This window comes from Dermacentor silvarum, chromosome 2 (assembly GCF_013339745.2).
Source record: "Dermacentor silvarum isolate Dsil-2018 chromosome 2, BIME_Dsil_1.4, whole genome shotgun sequence".
NCBI classification, from domain to species: domain Eukaryota; kingdom Metazoa; phylum Arthropoda; class Arachnida; order Ixodida; family Ixodidae; genus Dermacentor; species Dermacentor silvarum.
The window spans coordinates 247397232-247421959 of NC_051155.1; the positions used below are offsets into that span (position 1 = coordinate 247397232).

Here is a 24728-nt window from a genome sequence, read left to right on the forward strand (position 1 = left end):
GTATTTTCGAAAAAAAAAACTGCTTATTTAAAATGTTTCTATAAGTAGTTCGTAAATGCAGTCCAACTTATTATTTCATTTTTAAAGAGTACTAACTACTCTCTAAAAAAATCACTACGGACACTATCGCAACTTTCGCATCTGTCATGGCGGGAATGTTGCATTTCAAAGTTTAATTTTGCTCAACCTTTTCCGCGACATTTCACCGTAATGTGCTCCCTGTCGTCGTTCCCTCGACCGCCAACGGGAGGTTTAATCACCCTCTACGAGAAGGATGGTGACTTGCACGAAGGAAACGAAAGTGAATGGAGAGAACTCGCAGAAAGAGTGAGTGGTCCGAGCACTGATGCTACTTGGTTTCATACCAGAGTCAGTTATGGATGTGCTTTCAATCGCCACGTGCTAGTCAAATACTTGGCCAAGCTGAGAGGAGAAAGCGCAAACTTTTCTTTTGCAGACATCAAGAAGTCGTGTGTTTTTTGTTTTATTTTAGCGAAGCAGTTTACATTATTAGTGAGTCAGTAAGATGACAGAAATGCGGTTGCAATCTTGCGGTACAAAACTGGTATTTTTATGGGTGAATTTAGGATCTCAACGATTTAGTGCTGCAGCCACCGTTTGTCGTGTTATGGTACCAAACGAAGATTGTTCTAGTGTATCGGATTCGGCTCGCATGGTATTTCATACAGTTGGCTTTCCAACGTATTTAATTCATGCTCGCTGTGCAAAGAACCCTAAGTCCCACTTAACCTTGTGACACGACAGGAACGTTTTCTTGATGCAATCAGCAGTATGATACCTGGTGGCGTTCTTGGCGAAGTTGCCTAAATTAATCTACTTTCTTCTTAATGTGAGTTTAGGTTATACTGGAAAGCATAACCCAAAACCAAGTTTTCAATTGTGTACAAATACCATCACGACGCTGTAATGGACACAATAAAGAACTAAGTTGCCACTTCATGGCGAGCTATCAAGGCAAACACGAACAAGACCACACGAAAAAGAAAAAAAAAAAAAGAAAACCAGGCGTGATTGTCTCATAGAAAGCAGTAAATAACGTTAACAACAAACATGTGATAGCTAGAGCGTTTTGTTCAATAACAAAGAGGTCTAATAAGGATACAAAGGAAGACCATTCACCAATACAACTACCCTTAAAATTCAACTGTCCATACACGGCCCCTATTAATAACCACCGGTGTTGCTTAATTGATTAACAACCTCAAGATATTGACTTGTTCTGGCATTAATGGCATAATATCAAAAATGTTAACATATAAAGCAATGCCCTCTAGTACAGCACTTTGTACTAAGTGCTGTACTAGAAATGTACTAGAGGTTTCCAAGTGATTAGCTACATTTGAAAAGGTTATGTGCTCTAGCAGCTTACTGGAAACACTTGTTATTGATATTGGGTGTTAACTGTTAACAGCATTCTTACCAGAGAAGGTAGTTGGTATTGAGTAAATACCAACTACCTTCTCTCGTCCTTTATAAATGACACTAACCATTTTCTGACGTCAGTACACCCTAAATGCTTTTTTTTAACCCTTGATGTTCATTCTCGATACACAAATATCCCTCACGCTGATGGGATAAGAGCGGTGCTGTCAGCATATGAAGACTCACCATTCGATAAGCCTGTTGACTGCTACACGATATAGGTACTTATTGAGTTGATTATTGAACTGAACAATTTTGAGTATAATGGGGTCCATTATGTGCAAGCAAGCAGAATGTCAATGGGAACAAGAATCGGTCCTAGCTACACCAATATTTTTATGGCCGTACTAGAAGATGTATTTTTAGCTTCTCACAGCTTAAAGCAACTCTGCTGTGAAAATTTTATTGATGACAACTTCAAGATTTGGCCTCATGGCAAAACAGATCTCTTAAAATTTATAGCTGATTTCAATTGTGCTCATCCCACTGTTTCCCTTTCTCACCACTCCTCGCCGGGCAGTGTTAACTTTATGGATGTAACCATCTCATTGTCTAGGAGCTGATTAATTACGAAACTTTACAGGAATCCAACGGACACCCACCAGTATTTACATATCTATCGTAATCATGTCAGGCACTGTAAGGTGGCATTGTGTACAGCCAAGCAAACCACTTTGAGCGTATATGTTCCAACTAAGAACTTTTCAATGCTAATTGTGCTGAAATGAAAGACGTCCTTCTTAGGCAAAAAATACCTAGGAGCAGATAATTGATGATGCTGTAACTCGAACTGGCAAGCTTAATCGGGGAAATATACAAAGGTAAATCACCTATTAGTGAACAATACGCGAATCTCATCCTTACTCATTCTGCTTTAGTGCCAAAGGCTTCAGACATTCTTTGAAAGCACCATAAGAGCTTTGCTCAATTTGATCGCCTTAGGTGCATATTTGTAGAATCGCCCCATGTCATGTATAGGAAAAATAAAAATTTGTGGGATATTTTGATCAGGTCAACCCTAAACCCTAGCCGCGGCACTGGCACTGGCTGTATGCCTTGCAGAAGATCACGTTGCCAAGTCTGTCCTCGAATGAGAATTACACAGAAAGCATTCAGCACTGCATCCAAGTTCTCCATCCAAATTGAACAAAACTTTACCTGTGACACTGGCAATGTGGTCTACCATCTTGAATGTACTGCCTGTAATCAACAGTATATTGGTCAGACAGAGACACCTTTCAGGATACACTTTATTAACTACAGGTCACACGCAAGAATTCTTTTGAACTTTCCCCTATCCAAACATGTCAACCTTCCTGGTCACTCTTTCAATGACTTAAAAGTGACAATATTGGAATCAGGCTTTCACTCACACCACAACCAAGAAGTTCGTGAGTCCTACCTTATTTATAAGTTCAATACTGCCACCTTGGGTAGTAATAAAAGCACCAGGAAACTCATGTACCTGCCTTCTGATTAGAACAATGTTGTTATAAGTCGAAAGGAAATCCCTTGTAATTTGACTACGACACTTCTGTCCTTGCTTTGTGTTGACACACCCTCTTTTTCCTTTTTCACTGCTTTGAGCCACTATTATGTCACATGCCCTTCACATGGCAAGTTTGTAGCAGAGTGGCTTCTCCTTAGCTTAAACGATGACAATCCCTCATGACTAGGGAGAGCGCTGCCTTAGGCATGGCTCACCGCAGCCACCCACGTTTTTCCCCTTCTGTCACCGTAGAAAGGACATTTTCCCTTTTTCTTTGTACTTTTTTCCCCTATTTTTTTTCGCCCGCTTCTTCGACAGTGAGAACAATACTGCCTTGTCTGCGACTCGCTGCAGCCACCCATATGCTGTGTTCTGTCCACATTTTAGTTCCCCATATTGAAAAATCTTTTCTTTCAATTATTTAGTTTTTTTTTTTTTGCTAACACTTTGTTTGGAGCCACATGTCCTTCCCACATGTTTCTTCCCTTTCTGGTGTTTTGTAAATAAACTTGTTTTGTTGTCCCGTTCACTCTGATGAAGGTCGGGCCACCGGCCAAAATGTTTGTAAAATATTAGTATTTTTTGTTGTTAAACATGCGAATATATATATAAGAAAGCTTTGAACTGAGGTCTTCTCAACAAAAGTTGGTCTGTTTAGTTTTCAGCATATCCTCGTGTATCCATAGTTCGTGAGACCACAAGACACCCTGCTTTTCCAGAAAGTGCTGCTGGTGCTTTTCTTCAGCAACCGGAATCCATTTGGAAACAAGCATTTGTGTCATGGTAAGGCTCAGTGCCACTTCTTGCTTCGATGACATGTCTGTTGCAGTGTATTATCCCTGTTATGTGTATTTCAGGCAAGAGAAGGGATTCGTTGGCTTCTTGGAACAATTATCAACATACAATGAGTCATCCATTGGTGAGTCTACAGCAAATGAATTCATTACTTGCTTCTGCAATGTGAAACTTTATTCTCCTACAGCAGAGGTCACCTCTGGTAATAGAAGTTGCATTTCATTAAATTTAATACTTGCTCTATTTTCCAGTTCTGTCTATAGCACGATTCGCTGCAAAAAGTATTCTCTTAGGCACAAGGTGGTTCTACAAGCAGGGGCTGTTCTTCCCACATCTGTTGGTGAGTGCCTGTTTTACCTGTAGTCATTATTAATTAATTATTTTTTGTTTCCTTCAAGTGTGAAGTATGTCACTTCTACTGTGGATAGCATGGTCACATTGTATAGTTTTACTTTTGCATGTATCAGTGTTGCACTTCTACTGCAGAATTGCACATCTCCGCAGCTTAGGAATGGACAACATATGAGATTATGAAAATGCTTGCTTACATCTAATCTGCAAACCAAAATGGCTAAGCTGCAAATTATGTTCCAAGAGTATGAAAGGCAGGTTTGTGGCTGCCCACATGCATCTTGGTTATGATGTGATGAATGCCCTGGTCAATTGGGGCACTTTCAATGGCGATTGAGCCTGATGACGATCAAATTTCTCAATTGCAATTGGCTCCCTTCCACAGCTTGCACAAAGGAACCAATTGGGATCAAATAATTCCATCCCATTTGCACTCAATTGAGATGAAAAGTTCCCATGTGACACTAGTATAAGCTAAACTTTATTATAAATTTCACTTTTGTAGTGTAAAAACAGCCCCTTTTATTTTTAGGGAAGGTTTGATTTGGCTGCTTCCAGCACAAGTGGTGTCACCGCCCCAATTCTTTTCAGTCCGTAATTTGGGCTGTTATTCAACTCAAACTGGCCCATTTTCACAGCCTGAATATAACTTGTTTCAGCTGTCCAGTGAAGATATGTGCAAGGAGTTTTCGTTGGCCTTGGACTGGTGAGCATTTTGTTCTTTTTCACAGCCATTTATAGCAATGAAACTTTATTTGAATTGCAGATTTGGCACTAAGCTTTGCTGTAGTCATGCTTGTTTGTTGGATGGTGTGCAGGACCCTGTTAATGACTTACAATCATGCCATAGGCCTTGTATTAAATGTATGTGATAGTATTTTTACCAATATTTGCTGCTGTGGCTGCCTGGTTGCACAGGCAGCATCATACATGTGTGAAAAGCATACAAAAGCATTGCTGTGCATCCGTCAGTTAAAGGCCCTTGCGAAAGCCTGCGACACTTCGTTTTTCTTTCATTATTTTTTTCTCGCACAATTCTGTAGTACCTCTTCTATCGCTTCACATTATATTTTTCAACCATCCCTTCTCTTATTGCAAGGTAACAAATTGCTAGATTTGCACCAGGCTTCTTCATTTCTCTATGTGCACAACTATACAGTTATCTGAATCTACCACTAGGCATAGGCTGGAATTTGGACACACAAGTGCAGCATTCTGAATTGCACTGAACTCGATATGCCACTAGGCCTGACAAATCACAGATGCACCTACAATTTGCACGTTCTGTCACAGGTCGAGGGGCCATGTAAGAGCCTTTGCCTGGCACCCCCAGTGCCCCAAGTTTGCTGTGGCGTCACATGGTGACATGGTTCGTGTGTATGCCCCCAACATGAGCATTACGCCCATGCTGAAGCACAGGTCCCAGCGGAACATCACTGACATGGCTTGGAAGTACGGTTTTCTTCTGTTTCTCGTGTGCATCTCAGTTGTCTTTGCAGTGTGATATAACTGAGGTGTGTGGTTTTGCTTACTGACAATGTTTTGTGATGCTTGAGATTGTTGTGGCTACAGCAAGAGCGAATTATAAAGTGTGTATTGCACTTGACAGAGGTAGTGAACAAAGCCCTTTAGAGGAAAAAGAGAGTAATAGCAAATGGGGAGAAAGAGAAGCTGGGAAGACCTCAGTAGCAGATGGCACAGTATGTGAAGCTTATCGATGTATTATTTGGAAATATGCAGCACATTGTGTCTTTCTCAGGTGCCTGTAATCCACACCTGACCACTTGAATTTCTTTGGTGTGCATGTAATCCGCTCTGTGGCTATGCACCCATGACACTTTTATTGACTGAAAAACAGGATTTTAGTTCTCACCATTGCAGCTGCACTCCCATGGAGAAGGAACACTAAAATGCCTGTGTGCTGAAATTTCAATCAGTTTTTAAGAAACCCAGGTGGTTTAAGCAATTTTCATCCTCTTGAATGATTCTCACAGTCCGTGCGTATCCTTCGGAGGTAAAATGCCATCCAGTTTGTTATTGTTACTCTTGCCATTCCTGCTTATTCATATTTTTATTTGTGCATACTGCAGCCCTAGAAAGGGGGTTATTGCAGGAGTGTTGTAAAAACAAACATTGCAAAATACTCATTCGACATAAAGACATTGTCAGCAGTTGTCAATAGCAGCTACAAATTCCTTCAGTTACAAGGACCTGACATCACCCGAGCAACATATTCTAATATTCAATTTCACTATGACTTTTATTAAAATAATAAAGCATGGTAGCAAAATTGAACATGGTTCTACTTCCAGCTTGCTTCCTTGCTGTCCTATAAGAAATGTTTTCAGCACCTACAGTTCCGCTCTAAGGAGCTTCCGGTTACAGCTTCAGTAACTTGGCAGCTTATTCTAGCTAGTAAAACTGATTGCAGTAAGTCTAGAATTACATTTCTAGATTTATGCTGTATTGTGTGGTCCCCCTGACATCAAATACATGTACAGCTTGATTCACTTTTAAAGGGGTCAGAGAGAAAGAAAAATACATATATATATTTTTTAAATGTCAGTAGCAATAGCACATCACGAAAATGAAAGTGTGTCAGTAGGAACCTTTTTTTTTTTCTTCTTTTTTTTAAAGTTCTGCAAGAGTACACCATAATTTCTGCACAATAAGGCCTGTGATGGCTTGTTAATATGTTTATAAAGGGAGATGCCGAAGATGCTATTCAGTTTCCAGGATTGTACCACTATTTCCAGGCCCTACAGCTCTGCTGTTCTGGCTGTTGCTTGCCAGGAGGGAGTCCTTCTTTGGCAAGTGGAACCAACATCTCTTATTGCCAGGTAAGTCCCTTCTTCATCATACTGTGATGCGTCATATATTAATCAACCCTGAATGCTGAGGTTTTACTCTGAGGTGTGGGTAGGTTGTTCTAGAACAGTAAAAAAGATACACAGAGCGTTGCTGCAGGTACGGTCAACTCTTGTTAAATATACTTTTCGCTTAATTTGAATATACTGGAAGGTCTAGGTGAGAAACCATACATTGCTCTGAAATAAAAACTTGTTTAGCTTTAATGCAAAAGCATACCTCTTAGGTTAATTCAACCCTCGCCGGCATTCCTTCATTTGCGCAGCGATTACTAAAGCCTGAAAACACAAGAAATACAGCAGACGGTGCTACTGTTTCCCTAGGCATGAAGCTGCATTATTTTACTTATTCTGCCAGTCCGACTTTGATGCAGCGTTTAAACATGTTGGCGCTCATCATCACATGCCGGTTGAGTCGGGCTTCAAGAGCAAGAAGCAGAAAGACATAATAGGCTACTTCAAGCAGTAAAAAAAATATTTGAATTGGCTCATTTTCCAGCCATTTGTTAATTTGACCAAATCTTGTGGTCCCTCAAGGGTTGAATTAATGGGTGTCGACTCTATTCATACCCTATGTTTCTCATAAACGTGTTGACATTATTGATCCGTTTCATTTTACATTCTTTTTCTATCATCTGGTGTGCCTGCCAAGTGGCAAATCAAAGTAATGTTGTTGGCAGAGCAGTGCCCAAGCCAATGATAAAGGTTGGAAAGAACGGAAAAATGAGATGAACTGGTAGAAAGTACATCCCCAGGGTCACATATTCAGAAAGGTTATTCCAGTGTGTGCTTGTTCTGGAACGTAAAGGTTAAAATTAAATTGATGTTACGAAGTGCTACAGCCCTGAATAAATTAATTTTGCAGGTTGAAGTATAAGTAAACTGGCATCCTGATGGGAGCAGAATATGCTTGTTTACCAAGCTTTAGGTGCATGTTAAAAAATGTCATGTTATCAAAATAAACACGGAGCTCATCACTACAGTGTTCCTCGTAACCCTTGGGTCGTTTTGGGACATTATACCTTATCAGTTGGTTTGTTGATCAGGGTGTGTTGGGTTGTTTCAGGCTGGGTTCAAAGATGCCCTGTTATAAAGGCACAAGTGATATGACAAGATAAAAGGCTGATGATAGATTGGTGCAAATAATGTACCTAGGTATATTGCTTTTCTTTGTTCTTTGCTGACAGGCCATCCTCAGCATATGCATCACTTCTTTCTCACGAGGGGCACAATCCAGTCAGCAGCATTGCATGGCATCCTAAGGGAACACTCTTGGCTTCTGCTTCTGCAGCTGACTGCTCACTTCTTGTGAGTACTCAGTTCTTGTAACTTTTTCATGATTCCTAGTTTCTGTGGATGTTCAGTGCGTTAGGTAGCATATTGTCAAGCGCGACATCATTTGGTTGCCTTCCTAGCTTGTAGCAGCTGCGTCCAGCTGACCTGATCCATCTGCATTCAGATGGAGACAGTGCAACAATTCTCGTGTAGTTAGATTAAGTGCATGATAACGCCCTGATGGGGTTAAAGCTAACTTGTGGCCCTTCACTGTAGTGTCACTCATAAGCAATGTGTAGCTTTTAGGTATTGCACTCATATAATATTGTTATTACCATTTAGTTGCCTTCAGGCTATATAAGTTCTGTTAGAGCCTACATAAAAGATGAAAATGACAAGCTCAGACTCTTTGCTTCCTTAAAGGGGTATTGACATGATATTTTAGAGTGTTATTTTGCTTTAATTGAAGGCCTAGCACTTCTAAATCTCAGAAAAATATAGTGTAAAGTCCCTCAGCATCTTGAATAATATAATAGCCTTTCTACAGCCAGTCGTGGCTGCTTTGTTTCTTCTCTGTTGTGACGTCATGACGCAGTATGTGGTCACATGGGAGCAGGACATTGCGACGTTTTGACAGTTGCTCTAGCTCGCTCAGTCATCCGCTAGGCTGCTACAACGAGCCTCACAACAAGCAGCAGCACACGAGGTTACCAAGCGAGCTGAAGCGATTGTCAAAGTGTTGCAGTGTCCTGCTCCTACGTGAGCACATACTGTGTCTGGCAAATGAAACTGAAACTGGCTGTAGAAAATATATGTTACATTATTTACTGTGCTCTCGTGCTTGTCACAATTTTTTCTATGGTTTAGAAGTCTAGCACCTTCATTTAAAGCAATAAGATGATTAGTCAAAAGTGTATTGTCAGTACCCCTTCAAGTCATTTACGACAAGTGGTTAACTTGAAGATACTTTTCGTGGCTCCACTTCTCATACTGCTTCTTCATGGGCTTCATTTTCATCCTGGCGTTTGTTGAACAGTCTGACTAGGTCCCCTATCGATTCTCGTGTAACTTCTGTATGAGCTTTGTCTTCACTCAACCTTCAGTTATACTTCATCTTGGGCAATTACAGTCGAATCTCGTTAATTCGAACTTGAAGTGGCCCATAAATTTGTTTGAATTAAACGGAGTTGAAATTAAAGGAAGCTCATGGAATGAAGCTTATTCAACTTGAGGCCAGACCACACATACGCTTGTCAACGCGTGCAAGCTCGCATCTGCGCGCCCGTGCATGCACAGGTGGTGCGGCACAGCTCGTGCGCATCGAAAACGGCGCAAGTGCAAAGACCCGCTCCTCTCTGATATCGGCTCCTCTCTGATATCGGCTCCTCTCTGATATCGGCTCCTCTCTGATATCGGCACTTGGGCTGCTTCGCGTCTCCACGCTCCTGGTTACACAGCTATGGCGTGGTACTCTATTCTCTATGAAGCTGATTTATGCCATGCGAGAATGTGCTTTTTTTTTTTCCTTTTTGCACTGACTTAACAACTCTAAAAATAAAACAAATACATGTGAAAAATTTAAGTATCTTTAATTTTTAAATAATTAATTAATTTATTGTAGCCATATGGTTTACACATTAAAAAGGGGAGTTCCAAAAAACAAAAATATGTGAAGGAAAAATCACCGCCTGAGCACTCCGTACAGATGGTTAACCAGCGAAGCTGAAACGTGCGGCCCCGGTGTTTAGCAGTGTGGATAATCCCAACGCTGTATTGAAGCGTTTCTCAATTACTGGTTACATGTTTGTGTTTCTAGTGGAACGCAAGCGCCAATGGCAGGCGGATGCTGCTAACCACTACGCCGAGCTAACTCCAGATATTGAACACATGTGACAATGGCGAGCCGAGGAGGCGGCATTGCGGGCAGAGCAGCGTCAACGTGGCAATGGCAGGAATGCGTTCGCCGGGGCGTTGAGCGTGCTTGGGTGCGATGCAGAGAACGACGTCACTAACGGCGCTGCCAATGGCGCGCGTGCTTGGGTGTGACGTAGAGAACGACGTAACTGACGGCGCAGCCAATGGAGACCTTTATCGAAACATGTGGGGAACGGTTTTTCGTTTCGCCTAGCCGTATACAGCGAAAGCTGTGAAAAGTAAACAATATGTAAAACTTACAGAAGAGCATAAGTTAGTAAGGCAATACATGTTATGCAATACAAAATCACCAAGCAGTCAAGCACTGTCGTACATACCGAATAAAAAAGATTTGAAGAGGAATTTATCCGCAAAGGGAAGTGACTGTCTGTGGGATGTCATTCCATGTTATGTAGGTTTTCGGGTAGAAAGTACATGAGTATGCCACTTTATTCTAGTGGTAAGCACTCTCAAAAACCTTGATGAAACAGTGTCTGCCGAGGTGTCTATGAGTGAGCCAAGTGAGTGTGTGTGCTGGCACGCATCACTTCTAGATGCAAACCACCATTCTTTTCGAGGCGCGGCAGCTGCAAGCGCGTCAATGCAAGCTCATGCGCATTGGCAAGCATACATGTGGTCTGGCCTTGAGGTGGCGCAGGTATACTGAGCTAACATGAGTGAGGTCTTCCAGAAGTGTGTCCTCACGGACAGTGCAGCATGTGCTGCCGTGAAGCTACACTTCTAGGCAAAATTTACATATAACCCCCACCTTGGCTTTACTGTTTTAGTTTTTTTTAACTTTAGGTGTGGGTTATACACGCCAAAATATGGTGCTTGCAACAAGAGACGGGTGCTGCAGGCAGCGCATGGCCAGTTGGAGGTGCCACCGCTGAGTTGGTGCGCTTCTGTGGGCATGGTTGGAGGCATGGCATGTTAGACTTAATCGTCGCAAATGTTTCACGTTCGAATTACTGGACATTTTCACACATTCGTATAGCACATAATTTTGACAGGACCACTGTGTCATTTGTGGAATAAAGCAGAAATTTGAATTAAGTGGTTTCAATTAATGAGATTCCACCGTATTACACCAATTAAGATTGTCTTGCATCCTTGAACAATTGCTATTCTTATCTTCAGATCTTTACCTCTCTTCATTCCATATCTTACATGCTTGTCTCTTCCTGTTTGTGCATGATGGCCACTCAGTGTTGGCAAAATTAGCTGGATGATGTGTTACATGTGTTACTTACAAAGATGGTTTCCTAGGACTGCTTACCACATAATAATAGCTGCCGGTGATTTATTGTCACTGCCAGCTGCAAGAACCATACCATCTTTGTTGATAAATTCAAGTGCAGCATTTTCATGTCAGTCTCCCACATGAAAATGCCTGTGATGCTGGTAGAGCTCAGCCTCATTGATTCTTCACTTGATAAAGTTGATTTTTGCACACTAATGTCATTACCATAAGTATGAAAACTAGCCTCTGCTGGATGATCTCACTTGACGCATATAGCTGTCATTATTTAACTTCTGCCCATCAAGTTCACTTGTGCAGTCTGCATTTGCAAATACTGTGTCATTTCTTTCCTGTCCAGATCTGGAATGTCGCTATGGAAGAGTGCTTTCCACTGACACGTCTAGCTGGCGGAGGAGTCTCCCTTATTCGATGGTCACCTGACGGTTCTAGACTTTTTGCAGCATCACCACAGAGTCTTTTCAGGTGAGAGTTTTGTTCCTTGCATAGACAAGCAAATGACTCAAGCTTTTTTTTTTTTTAGTCATTTTATTTATGTGCTGCAAATCAAAACAGGATTTCAGTCGAGTTTGTCTGGTACAGTTGTGATACGCCACCCACAGTGGCTCAGTGGCTTTGGCATTGTGCTGCTGGCCACAAGTTTGAGGGTTTTATTCCTGTCTGTCGCAGCTGCATTCCATTGGGGGTGGAATGCAAAAATACGTTGGTGCATTGAGCATTGGATGCTCTCTAAAAAACCCGAAGTGGTCGAAATCAGTGATGTTTGCCTCATGATTCCTGTGTTGCTTTGGAACTTCAAACCTCACGAATCAGTCAGTTTATTTATTTCACGTACTTTCAACGCCTTGAATGTATTACGGAAAAGGATGGCAAACAAAAAAAAAGTGCAGTAAGCACATTAACAAACTGCATAGTGTACAGCGGTTCTGAAGTGACGGAAAGGCTATTCCAGTCCATACTTTTCCCTGGGATTAAGGTATCAATGAAGGAATAAATCAACTTCCTTGAGATGTACAAATGAAATGTCACTTTCGTTTGCTACGCTTTGGTTCACTCTCGTGTTAGCAGTGTCGTGTGGCACGACACTGATGTGGCATTCGGAAGTCAACGCAGTGGCAGCTCTTCATGAAAGAGCTCTTGAAATGTTCACATACTGTTTCGATCATCAGCAAAAAAATGACTGTTTCATAAATGAAAACAGCCTTTTGAAACTTCCTGCACCTTTTTGTCGTTTTGCAGTTTTCTTGCACAAGTTGTAACCATTCAAGATCATGACCAGTTTATGAAATGCTTAACTAACATACTTTTTTGTTTAATAAGATGCCTTTTTATTTGTATTGTTTATAACCGACTTCCGTCTGTAATGTCTATTTCAAATAACTCTGAGGGTACTTGTAATTAAATAAAGAAGAGCAGCATTAAATCAGGCTGTAATGAAGGATATAAATAGCTAAGTAAGTAAGCATTGGTAGTCATTACCACTATTTTAGGAATAGTTATGACTTGCTGTTGTCTAATAATGTCAAGGAGAAAAAGGTGGGAGGAGCGGCTAGATTTATGTGATGTTAGGTGTAGGAGGTCAATTTAATAGGCGACACACGTGTTTTTTTTTACTGCCACTAATCTTAATGAAACTTGTATGTTCTTCTGGGCACTTTTGACATCTGTGAGAAAGCTGAAAGTTGTCTTGTTTTCCTGCCGATTAATTTTAAAGACTGAATGTGCACTCCCAATTAGGGCCCTCAAATGGGTGGTTTCTACTGACTGCCTTGTGGCTGCTCACAGATGATGGTTGAAAACATAGCTGCCAGATGCTCGAGTAGTCAATAAATGATGATAGCATTTGTCACAGTATAAAATCAATAAAGCAAAGAAATGGGAAAACCGTTACGGTAGCCCAGTGGGTATGGAATTGCGCTGCTGAACTTGAGCCCGAAGTTATGGTATCGAATCCCGGCCGTGGCGGCCATATTTCAATGGGGGTGGAATGCAAAAACACTCATGTACCGTGCATTGGGTGTACGTTAAAGAACCCCAGGTGGTCACAATTAATCCGGAGCCCTCCACTACAGTGGGCCTCATAATCAGTTGTGGTTTTGGCATGTGAAACCCCAGATTTTAATTTGTTTTAAGAAATGAGGAATGGAACTGTTGGTATCACTGTTTTGCTTCACTGTCTTGCTTCACTTTCTTTATTCAGTGTTGTTTGCGAGGACTTGTTTTCTTTGTTCACTTTGTATGCGTTCCGTGTGAGCTTCCGTGTAGAGCCTTTGTTGGCTGGTGACCATGTTCTCGCAGAAGTTCATGCTGCTTCAGTAATACTGCATTGCTTCGTGATGCTGCAGGGTATGGGATACAAAGCAGTGGCAGTTTGACCGGTGGTCAACTCAGCAGGGCCGCTGCCAGACAGCCTGCTGGAGCCCCGATGGCCGGTGGCTGCTGTGCAGCTTTGCTGGTAGACCCGCCCTCTATGCGCTGAGCTTTCCACCTCCGCCAGCAGCCTCTGTGGATGAGGATGAAGGCGAGACAACAGCTTGGTCCCCGCACCCGGATACTGCCTTTGGGACGGGCTTACCTGTGGCTGACCTCAGTGAGGTGGACCTACCGCTGCACTCCGATGCTGGTGATGGAATCAGGTGCACAGTTTATGCTGCAATCGCTCTACCTTGGCAGCACTTCAGAAAAATTCTAATGGTCGAGCAAGTTGAACATTGCATCTCTGATGTCTGTTGTCTTTAAGGTTGTGCATTTTTCTCTTTTGATATACTACAATGGTTTGGCTTAGTTAACTCACTTTAAAGCATTTCAAAACGCTGTACTGACTGGAATAATTAGGTTTGTAAAAATTGGTGCTATGCCTCATTTGCCATTGCATTAGATATTTTAGTCATGTCATAACTTTCTTTCATAAATGTGAGTGCTATCAACAGAGCAGTGCCAGGATTTTTGTGTTGTAGGGGCAAAGCATCATTTCCAATTTTTGTTAGGGATTCAGGAGGGCACTCAATCACTTGGCACTCCATTTTGCTAAGAGCGATGGTTGGGCAGGAGGAAATATTAAGGAGTTGACCACCTACGTCGTCCCCCTTCAGAGCTGTATTCAAAGTGTTATTGCCCTAGGTATTTCATGTATTTTAGGTATTTCAGTATTTTTCATGTTTTAAGTCCATATGTAAAGCTTATCAGTTATTATAGCACAACCTACCAGAGATAACATTTTTTTTACAAAGCAGAAATCATTGGATTTCAAGAGTGTCTGATGAGTCTAGTGGTTTTTGTTTACCGAAAGTGATCACTAAAATGAAGTGCCTCTTCGTGTACTTGCACATTTGCCGTGCAAATTCAACTTTTATTTTAATGGAGGTTTTGTGCTCTCACCAGGCCTGTAGCCAGGGGGGGGGCTAGAAATTTTGACCTTTCCGTGCTTTGCCGACAATAATTACTGAAAAATAGGTGCTTTCCCCAAATAGTCAAGGCCTTCAGCAAGTGCCCCCCCCCCCCCCAAAAAAAATATATTCCTGCATACGGGCCTGGCTCTGACCGTAACATTTGCTTGAACTTGCTTTCCACAGGGTCGGAGGTCTTGTGCAGAACATGGCCTGGGACAAGCATGGAGAGCGCTTGGCCATTTCTTTCAGAGGTAAAGTTTTTTTGTCCTTTGATATGTCTATTTCTGCTTAGCAGCAAGTTTAATGATTAGAGTAGAACCCCAATGATAAGTTTTTTTCAAGAACTGCAGCAAAAGAAACAAAACTAACAGCCGGGAAAACGCAACAGTGAGGAAGGCCCCAAATTGCCTCAGCAACATCACAAACAGCTCTCCATGCTGCCAGTACAGTCATTGGACGTCTCGGCGCTTGTACTGCGACATGCATGCATGCATGTACTTAATTATTAAGGTACACAAACTATGTTCTGTAACAATATTTTGTTTGTGTTTCACTGCATAACAAGCGTGTATTGCGGCAGAGGTGACCTTAAGGGACCGACAAGTACAACAACCGCGTCGAGACTCGCTAATTGGGACTGACAATCTCGTACTTATGGCATTTCGAAGCTGGTCCATGGCAACAGGCTTAACCACGTGTATACATTTATCGTCTTCGCAGCAACGTGCAAGAGCGAATTTGCATCTGTACCTCTAAATTTATGTGACTGTCACATTCAAATGCAACGTAAGATGCGGGAACTTACAGAATGGCAATGTATCAAATGGGAGCATAATACATAGGAGTCAATGAGTAGATTGCGACTGTGAAAACGCAACGTTGTAGTCGAGACAACGCAACAGCGAGGAACATATAAACAAGGTTCCACACTATTAGTGCTTGTAAAGGGGTCATTGATGCTTTTTCACTGTGGGAAACACACCTCAACTGGGACTCACAGAAACTCCTCGGGTATCAACACTACAGTGTAGCTGAAGAAATTTATAATTTACTGTAATAGTACATTCTGAAAAAGGATGATTGCATGTCAGACGCAAAATGGTGGCTGTTAAAAGCTAGCAGTTATTTAAGCTAGCTGTCATTTAAGAACAGACACAGTTAGGGTCATATATTTGTGTAAAAATGCTACTATAACTCAGTTTTTTGCTGTCCTTGTTTGATTTTCCACTTGTTGTAATTGAGGCTGTACAGGTCAAGGAAGCTGGACAAAGGGAAGCAAGTTTGCCGAACGCATTCACCATTGAGTGCACTCTGCAACAAGTTGTCACTCCACTTTTTCGTGTGACAATCTGCAAATGACAATAAGGCGAAGCGACATTGCCCAAATTGATACAATGGTACCTTTGACTGGTCACTTTAGAGCACTTTATAGTGCTCTGGTGGCGTGCTTTACATTTGGCTTTTCAAAATCTAGTGCTTGGAACACATTTGGCATATTCAGAGCATTGTGCTCCAACTCAAAGTGTTCTGAGGCTCACAATTAGAAGATAAGGACCTTCGACCTGGAAGTGCAACCAAAATATAGCAGAATTTGGTCATGTGGCTCCTCCAATTTGCTCTGGGAGCAGCGGAGCAATCGGCTCAGCCTTTTTCTGGTTTCAGTTCTGAGGGTGCTCTGTATCGCTGCAAACTGAGTCAGAGCACAATCGGAACCAGTCAACTGCACCATAAATATGCCCATCTGACAGAGTGGTGAATTAGGTTAAAAATAAAAGAAATACCTCAACTTGTATAAGGCAACTCCAAACAACATGGCCACAGTTTTACCCAAACAGACTGCACTTGTTGTACTAGCACTTCAGCCCTAGCACTTCACTACAAGAATCACTACACCACAGTAATCATTGACGAATGAGGTTTTATATCTCCACATTGGCCTTGAAGCAGACACGATTGCAATGCAGACCATTAAGTGCCCGACCGTCTCAATGTGTATTCATACTTTGTTTCAGTAGTTCTGTGCAGCAGAGCCAAGGCTACGCAACCTGCGAGCTCAGATTCTTGCACAGCAAGACGTAGTGCCACAGTTCGGAACCCGTTGGAGGACTAAATGGCATTGGCGAGTGGTCTTGTAGGCAGGTGTTCACTTGAAAGCTTCTCTACAAGTCGCTAGGTTGTTTATTGCGCAATTTTGCTTTGTTCTTTAATAAAATATTTAATGATGCTCAATTATACTGAAGTTCTCCACTTGTTTGAATGAAAACGTGTAGAAAAAAAATTAATTCAATGCTGCTGTACAGACGTTAATTTGCATTTAAAATGTACAAACAAATAGTTGATTTGACAATGGCTAAATTCATACGTGTTGTCGGCACAGCCACAACACTGCGGAGGACTCTCTCCTGGGTAGTGCTTTGTCCTTTACAAAAATGGTGTCCGCAGACTTGCTTGTGTGGTATCGTTCCAAGCTGCTCTTTTACGTGAAGGGAACGAATAAGTTGGCGTTGAACATGCTTGGAACAGTATGGAAGGAGTGCGGTAAGTGTGCGAAAAGTACAACTGCACTTATAAATTTCAGCGAGTACACTGTGTGCAAGTGGATGTTACAAGAGGGGATCAAGAGATGGCGCCACCATCTCGTGTGACACGCTAAATGTGGGCTCCTTCTGACCCCTCCACTTCCGCCGTCTCTGCAGCCCTCCTTCCCCTCTGTGTCTCGAACAGTGTGATCTCTGCCGCCTGCGCTGCAGAGCTCACCGCTAGCAGACGACAGAGTGGGGAAGGGCACCTTTAAGATGTGTATGCCCCCCCCCTCCCCTGATTAGTTAAAGCATGTAGCTTCCACAGTGCTGCACGGAATTTCTGCAACAAAGTTTAGCTGTAATTTACTTTATGTGTGGACTTTTGACATTTGCTGGATAGTAACCCCTGTTTCTGTGACTTCTTGTTCTGCAGATCACAGCGAGTATGTTGCTCTCTTTAGGACCAAGACCTCGCCTGTCTTTCAAATGTTTCCATGGTGAGTCGAGACTACAATCTTCTTGTGTAATGTTCCAGTAAAATTGTTAACTATGCAAGTTGTTACACGTGTTCAATGCTACATAATGGGAAAAATAATCATTTGTCAATGTATGCTTGTCTTACGGAGGTACCGAACTTCCATGTTGGATTCTGCCTTAAATCAACTTTTCTCATTTTCCAGTATATTGGACTGCATCTACCTGTATGGCAATTTCAAAGTGCATATACAGGATAAATGTCAATTGTTCTGAAAGCTTACTCTTCCTTAATTGAAAAATGCGGCTAAAGTTACCCTAGCAATAGATATTATTAAAGACAGTCCTGGGTTGCTTTGTCATCTTAATTGAATGCAACAGTATTTCTGTTCCACCTTTTTAGGCAGCATTGAATAAGGTAAACTATTAGGGCTGAAGCAATGTGTATGAAAATAGAAGAGCTTTTGTCAACATAGTTCATTATTCCAAGTAACATAAAAAAAGAAGTAGATGGTAAACAGATTGCCAAGGAATGCAGGGTGCTTTCGTTTGTAACAGTGAGCAGCCAAGGCTCAGGTAATGCTTCTGTTTTTCACACAGTGGCTTTATATCTGGTCCCCCTGGTGAGTCAGCTCAGCTGATAAGCTTCTGTAATAGCTTCGAAGGTGGCTCACTGCTTACTGTGGTAAGTGCTGTATTTGCACGGTTATTATATTCGTATGTGTAAACATATGCAGCTCTCTTTGTTACTGTACTGAATGCTCGTGGATAGTTTGCAACATTTTTACTGGTGTTCATTGTCGGATAGGGTTTCTTCTGAGCAAGTAAAGTGAAACTGAGATTTGGTTACGTGGTCATGCACTATCGAGAGAAAACAGAAGCTGAGATGAAAGGGTGTTTGTCCCCCTATGTTGGCTGATGTGAACCATGTGCCTTATTCACCCGATTCTAACACGCAATCACTTTTCAGGGGTTTAAAGTAAGAAAGTAAAAGTGCACCTGAATGTAACGCGCCCCCTATTTACAAAAGAAAAATATAGCATACCTCCCATGCTTGTGATCAGAAAAACGAGACGTGCAGAATTTACCTTCACAGAGTGAAAATTTCTTTTAATAAGCTTTCATAATGAAAACGGTGCGTTGTCGTCATCATTTGTGCTTCATTGGCCACAGATACCAAGCACACAGGGGTGGTATTCTTGAGCGATCACTTTTAGAGATGCTGCTATCACTTTTGCAAGATTTTACATGACTCTGCACCGCGCTTGTCAAAGTATGCGGCCGACAGCGTTCCTGGCACTGTGCGCAGATTTCGAGCTTGGCACAGCAGCAGAAATGCTGGCGGCTGCGTCCAGGTCGTGCGCAATCTGGTGAAAGTGATAGTATCTTCGAAAAAGAATGACCGAGAATAGCACTCCAGGTTGTAGTCGAGCAGAAAAGGAACCTAAAGAGTTGGTTGTAGGTGTTCTGTGCCCACAGCAACCTTCACGAAAACATGCTTTGTCACTATCTTGTGATGGCGATGACGCTGCCTCTAATGCTAGGCTGTTGCCAACGCCGCACATGCGGTTTCTTTTTTGTATTTGTATTCGCACAGGAAAATTTCAAACCAATTTTCACGAAAAAAATGTATGCGTTAGGTTCCGGCAAATATGGCAAATATTCCTTTATTAAGCTAGTCAGTTTAGAGCCAATGCCTTGTTTTGCGTCATGGTTTTTGTGTGACTTGTTTCAAGCTGCGAGTTTCAGTCAGAATTCATAACAACTGACTTAGCTTGACCTTGTGTAGGTGGTGTAAATATTCCTGCATGAGGTCACGGGTTTAATTCTTGGCTGCGGTGACCACATTCAGATTGGGGTTCAATACAAAAATGCTCGTGTGAATGTTAAAAAAAAAAAAAAAAAAAAACCCCGGGCCATCAAAATTAATCTGGAGCCCTCCATTACGGTGTCCCTCATAATCCATTGTACAGTTTTTGCGCATCATACCCTATACAATAATTTTTTTTTCTTGCACGTATACACCATGTCACACATGTGTACAGTACATTTCTGTTAATTCGACCCCGGTAGATTTGATCCCGACTGGAGGTCCCAGCCGGCGGCCATGCATTTCTATGGGCCCAAACTTTTGTTAATTCGATCTTAGAATTGGCCTTTGCTACATAATTCGAACTTGACGAGTCAGCTCGCACACATCTGACCCCTATGGTGACCTCAGTAGCAACCCTTCTAGTACCAGCATCTGTCTCGGCGGAGCTTGGGGGACAGTGAATGCGTTGAACACGCATCACCTCCCATCGAAAATGCCTTTTTTCGGCCTGCCCTAGGAACATTTTCAAGCAATAACCGTAGCTCACAATGTCTGATTACGGTACTTACTCGATTCTAACACGTGCCTTTTCTTTTTCAAGAAAATTGGCTACGCAGTGCAATCAGATACACAAGCAAAACCACCATCGTGGTGTTTGTGTGCTTTACCGCATAACACAAAATGTATTGCTGCAAAGCTAACATTAAAACCCTCTGGCGAAGCTGAGATTGGGAAGCCGGCCTCCATTGTACAACGCGTATTAGGCCCTTGCCCATTTTTCTTTTACTAAAATGTCGAGTCCGCTGTGAGGTTTCCGCTTTGTTCTACATTAGTTTTATACTTTGGTCATATAGAAAGTGGGAGTGTATTTGACTCGGGGGCATGTTAAGATCGGGCAAATACTGTGAAATGAAACAGCGGTGTGTTATGGCATTTTTTCTGCATCGTGTATTATTCGCCCCACTGGATAATTTGATCAATTTAGTCAGTCCCGTCAGGGTCAAATTACCTTAACGGTGGTCGACTGTATACATGTGCCATTGGGTAACTTGCTATTGCAGAGTGTTTCAGTTGAAGTTGTATGCAAAGAGCCATTAGTTTTTAGTGGCACGAGCATCGAGTGACACTCTTGTTTCTTGCGCAGCACTTCTGGTTCACTTCCTGAGATGACCGGGGACGAAATTTAAAATAAATAAGAAAAAATGAAAAAAAAAAATGGTACAGTACAAAATTAATGGGTTTCATTATATATATATATGATATCAGAGCATAAGTTTAGTTACAAGTTGAACTACTGAAGTGTCTGGAATAATTGGAATTAATTAGAAATCGCTGATTACCACACACCAAAGCACAGAATCGTGAGCTAAGAGACACCAAATAAAGATTAGGGTCACCGGGCCAAGCACAGCCTACCCACAAGAAGAAGGCCTACAGACGATGGTTCTCTGTGTCTGTCGTTCTTTCAAAACATACACACACAAAGTTAACCTAAAGAACACCAACGCTGAGGTGCGAGTGCCACTAACAGGCACCCAAGTCAAAGATTAGGGTTGCCTACTGTTTTTTGTTCTTGCTCATCAATTGTCACTTTAGATGAATATTGACTAGCTTGCGCTAGCATAGTGAAGCATCTGTCTGCTGCTGTGCTATATCGTGGCATTATTTAACATGTGCTTGGTAAATGGCAATTGGCGCCTCCGAGATTTGAGTGTGCACCTTAGCATTTGTTTAATGTGCTTAAACATGACATACAGAAGCCTAAGACGAGATGATGATGTGTACAGATTTTGCATGTAAAGCCCCATAATTTAATATGAATTTCATTAGTGCAAGGAGGTTGATGGAGCAGTTTAACAGGCAGAATCAAAGCAAAGCACCAGCGCCAAAGTCAGCACCCATGTTTGTTTTCCACTGATTTTTTCCCCCATGTTCGTATAATTTTCTGGCCTTTCTTTGTTGTCCTCTCAACTATGAAGCAATCAGCCCGAGATAGAACTAATTGACAAGTTGTGCTCATTATTTTTATTGCCGTCGGATGTTTGCTAATTTCAGTGCTGGAGCAATGGACTTGTGAGTCATGTGCCACTCTCTTACTGCCCCATCTCGCCTTGCGACTCGTCGGAAACGGCAGCCGACCTTTCCTTTACACCACTCAGACCACCACATTTGTACAGCTCATGAGAAGGGAGGAGGTGAGCAGCATTACCCCTACCGTGTAGCTTTACATTCCTGTCGCATCTGTCAGCCTGCCGCATCTGTCACAGGGCCACAAGTGAGGCCTTGTGAAAAATAATGTATATCAAAGCAGGCAGGCTTACATGGCATTTTGCAATGTCAAAACAGGCCTATACTTTCAACAGTGGCTCCATTCATTGCCTGAGAGCTTCACTCCAGCACCACTGAGGGGTGCCCTTTCTGCTGCTGAGCAGGAGATCATGGGTTTGATTTCCAGCTTTCTGATGAGAGCAAAATGCAAGGACGCCTATGTGCTGCATTTTGGGTGCATTGTAAAAAACACTGGGTGGCCAAAATTAATCCTGAGGCCTCCTCTACGGCTTCTGCATTAGCCCTTATGTTGCTTTATGATTTTAAACCCTGTCAATACATCAGCCCCGCCGAAAGTGGACTGATGGTTGACCCACCATGGGTCATTATCAGAAACTTGGGGAGAAAGTCGCTAAATTGACTTAAATAGCCAGTGAGTTGCCCTGGTAAAATTCCTCTAAACACTTTGGCTAAGTTCAGTACCTCGCTGGCCACTTTATCTCAAGGTGGATAGTTGTGATTTGTCAGCACTTCTAAGACATACCAAAGAGCTTATTAGTGAGCCATCTAATGCATCAAAGCCACATTTCTAGGCAAAGAACAATCTTGAGATTTGATACTGTCTTAGAGCATTGGGAGTTGTTTTCCCTTTTCACACTCAGATTGTTGACTATCCACTGCAAGAAGTAATTTAAAGACATATAGTTTACAAAACAAGGAAGATTCTCGAAACCATGAACACACAAATACAAATTTCCTAGCAAGTCATTATCATCATCATCACTTCGCGACTTTTTGCTAAGACTCAAGTGTTTTGTGGTGAGACCTGCTACTTTCTCCAAAAACATTACTAATGCTGCTGTATGCAGACTGGCAGCTGAGCCACAGTGATTTGCGTCCTGCTGCCACCACTTTCAGGCAAGGAAGCCACAATGGCACTGCGAACACCTGAGCTTTTACAAGATGAAAAGAACAGTTATCAAGAGCAAGAATACTGGCACAAAACTTGTACTGTTGGTTTTTGCCTCAAGAAAATCAACAAATGCTGTACTGAGTTCCCCAGCAGGTCTGCTGGACCACATTAGCAGAGTGGCTGCTTGAAGTCACCTTCTCACTTTCAAGCATCAAAAAAAAATTTTTTTTTTTTTTGCCTTACGTGGCCTTTTGACAATTGCATAAGTCTGTATCACTTGAAATTTTCAGAATTTGCTGGTATGACTTCTAGCCAGTCAATACCACCATATGCCAGCCCCCTTCTGGTGGTGAGCTGTGAAATGGTCCCTGCTGTAATTTACGACAGTTTATGCTTTTCAAGGCATATCATGCCTGGTAAATAATAAGGTTTTGGCCTGAGCTTTTAACTTTGATCCACATTTACTCCTTTCTGTTGAAAATTAAGAAAGTTTCCAAATGACTAACTACAGTTGGGATGCTGTGCTACATGAGTAATCAATGCAAATACTACATAGGGTGAATGAGTAGGCTTTGTTTTGGTGACATCTTTCATTGTGTGCTATGTGCATATGTGCTCACGCTACCTTTAGAATAGTGGATTGCTCATTATCCTTCTGTTTTTGCAGGTGGTGCCGGTGGCCTAATGATGAATACAATATGCTTTATTCATTCTGGGCTAACTATTCTTTCATTGAAAAATTGCTTAGGTTTTGTATATTTTAATGTAATAAGTAATTTCTGCATTTTGAAGAAATAATCTCATTTTACTATTGTTGCATTAATGATAGAATATGCTTTTACGTAATAAGAAAAAAATTTATTACAAGGAGAACAATACCTGAGCAAAAAATAAAAATAAACAGGCCTTTTGTGTATAAATAAATCTCGAAGGAGAGCAGTGTCAAGAAAAACATTATGAAAAGAGTCAATAAAATAATTTCATAGGATTCATTTCAATGGTTTTTGTAGATCATGGGAATGGCAGTGTTGTGATGACACACATATGTTATGCAGTAGTAGTTCATGCTTTTCTTGGCGATCCAGTTACAGCCATGAAGGCAGCCAATAGAAAAGCGAGCCTTATAGTGCACAAAGAATTGCAGATGTGTATCAAGACATGTGTCTTGTCATGGTGTCATAATCTGGTGCGCATGTTTGTGGCAGCAAAGGGCTACAACAATAAAAAGTGATACAATTTTCTTGAGAAGAGGGTGGCGCAGGCTAGTTTGTCAATATTTCCTTTGCCAGGAAAAGCCACTCAGCGCCGACAAACATAGGACAGACTCTTCTTGACACTTGGGAAGCATCTGTTCTGTGCCATTGCCCATCGTCTGCTCTTCTATTCTCGAACTTGATTTTCTCTTGAAGATGATCATTTGGCTAGTGTAAGTACTTCAATGAGTTCTCTTTTTAAAGTTATTCACTGCTGCCTTCGCCTCACCAGCTTTGTTGTTGGTTAAATATCAATCTTACGACGTTAGGTCACCATATATTAGTTTTTTTCAGGGAGATGTTTTGTTTTACATGTTAGAATCCATGAGATTTCGGCCCCTAGTCTGCGTTTCATCACACAAGAAGCCATGGTGTTTGCAGAGAAAAGTACATTGGTTTGTTGTGTCAGCACTCAAGACAATATTTATGCAAGAAGTATCAGTTGGTGCAGTTTCATATCTTACAAGCAAAATAATACAGTTAAACCTCGACAAAGGAAACTCCAATATAACTAAATTCTTGATATGACAAAATGTTTAACATTTTATAACTTCTTGTCCATAGAGCGTAACACCATGTATTTTGAACCTTGAACTCTTTCTGTACCGTGCCCATTGGGCATCATTAGCGCTCTATCGATGGTTTGAAACGCCGCTTTCAAGACCTTCCGCGCCTCTCACGGACACACTGCGCCATCGGAC

At 41.8% G+C, this 24728-nt stretch overlaps 1 protein-coding gene across 3 annotated transcripts; it reads left to right on the forward strand.

Moving 5' to 3' along the window:
- The first annotated feature begins 132 nt into the window (after positions 1 to 132).
- On the forward strand, positions 133 to 23764 carry LOC119443065 (aladin). Of its 3 annotated transcripts, none has more exons than XM_037708208.2 (15): positions 133 to 327; positions 3591 to 3715; positions 3790 to 3851; positions 3979 to 4067; positions 4738 to 4784; positions 5372 to 5530; positions 6835 to 6918; positions 8133 to 8253; positions 11736 to 11860; positions 13741 to 14031; positions 14968 to 15035; positions 17740 to 17803; positions 18381 to 18465; positions 21649 to 21788; positions 23442 to 23764. In XM_037708208.2, exons 1-14 carry the CDS (start codon positions 211 to 213, stop codon positions 21775 to 21777), a joined length of 1566 nt encoding a protein of 521 aa, XP_037564136.1. In that variant the 5' UTR covers positions 133 to 210; the 3' UTR covers positions 21778 to 21788; positions 23442 to 23764. The 3 variants fall into 3 exon arrangements, with proteins under 3 accessions (XP_037564136.1, XP_049518521.1, XP_049518522.1); XM_049662564.1 differs by having other exon boundaries at positions 4021 to 4067; XM_049662565.1 differs by having other exon boundaries at positions 172 to 327; positions 3652 to 3715.
- The last annotated feature ends 964 nt before the right edge of the window (positions 23765 to 24728 follow it).

Coding starts and splice junctions, on each gene's coding strand:
- LOC119443065 (XM_037708208.2), top strand. CDS start 211: ATGTGCTCCCTGTCGTCGTTCCCTCGACCGCCAACGGGAGGTTTAATC. Junction 11,861..13,740: donor TCACCACAGAGTCTTTTCAG/GTGAGAGTTTTG, acceptor GTGATGCTGCAG/GGTATGGGATACAAAGCAGT. Junction 14,032..14,967: donor GATGCTGGTGATGGAATCAG/GTGCACAGTTTA, acceptor TGCTTTCCACAG/GGTCGGAGGTCTTGTGCAGA.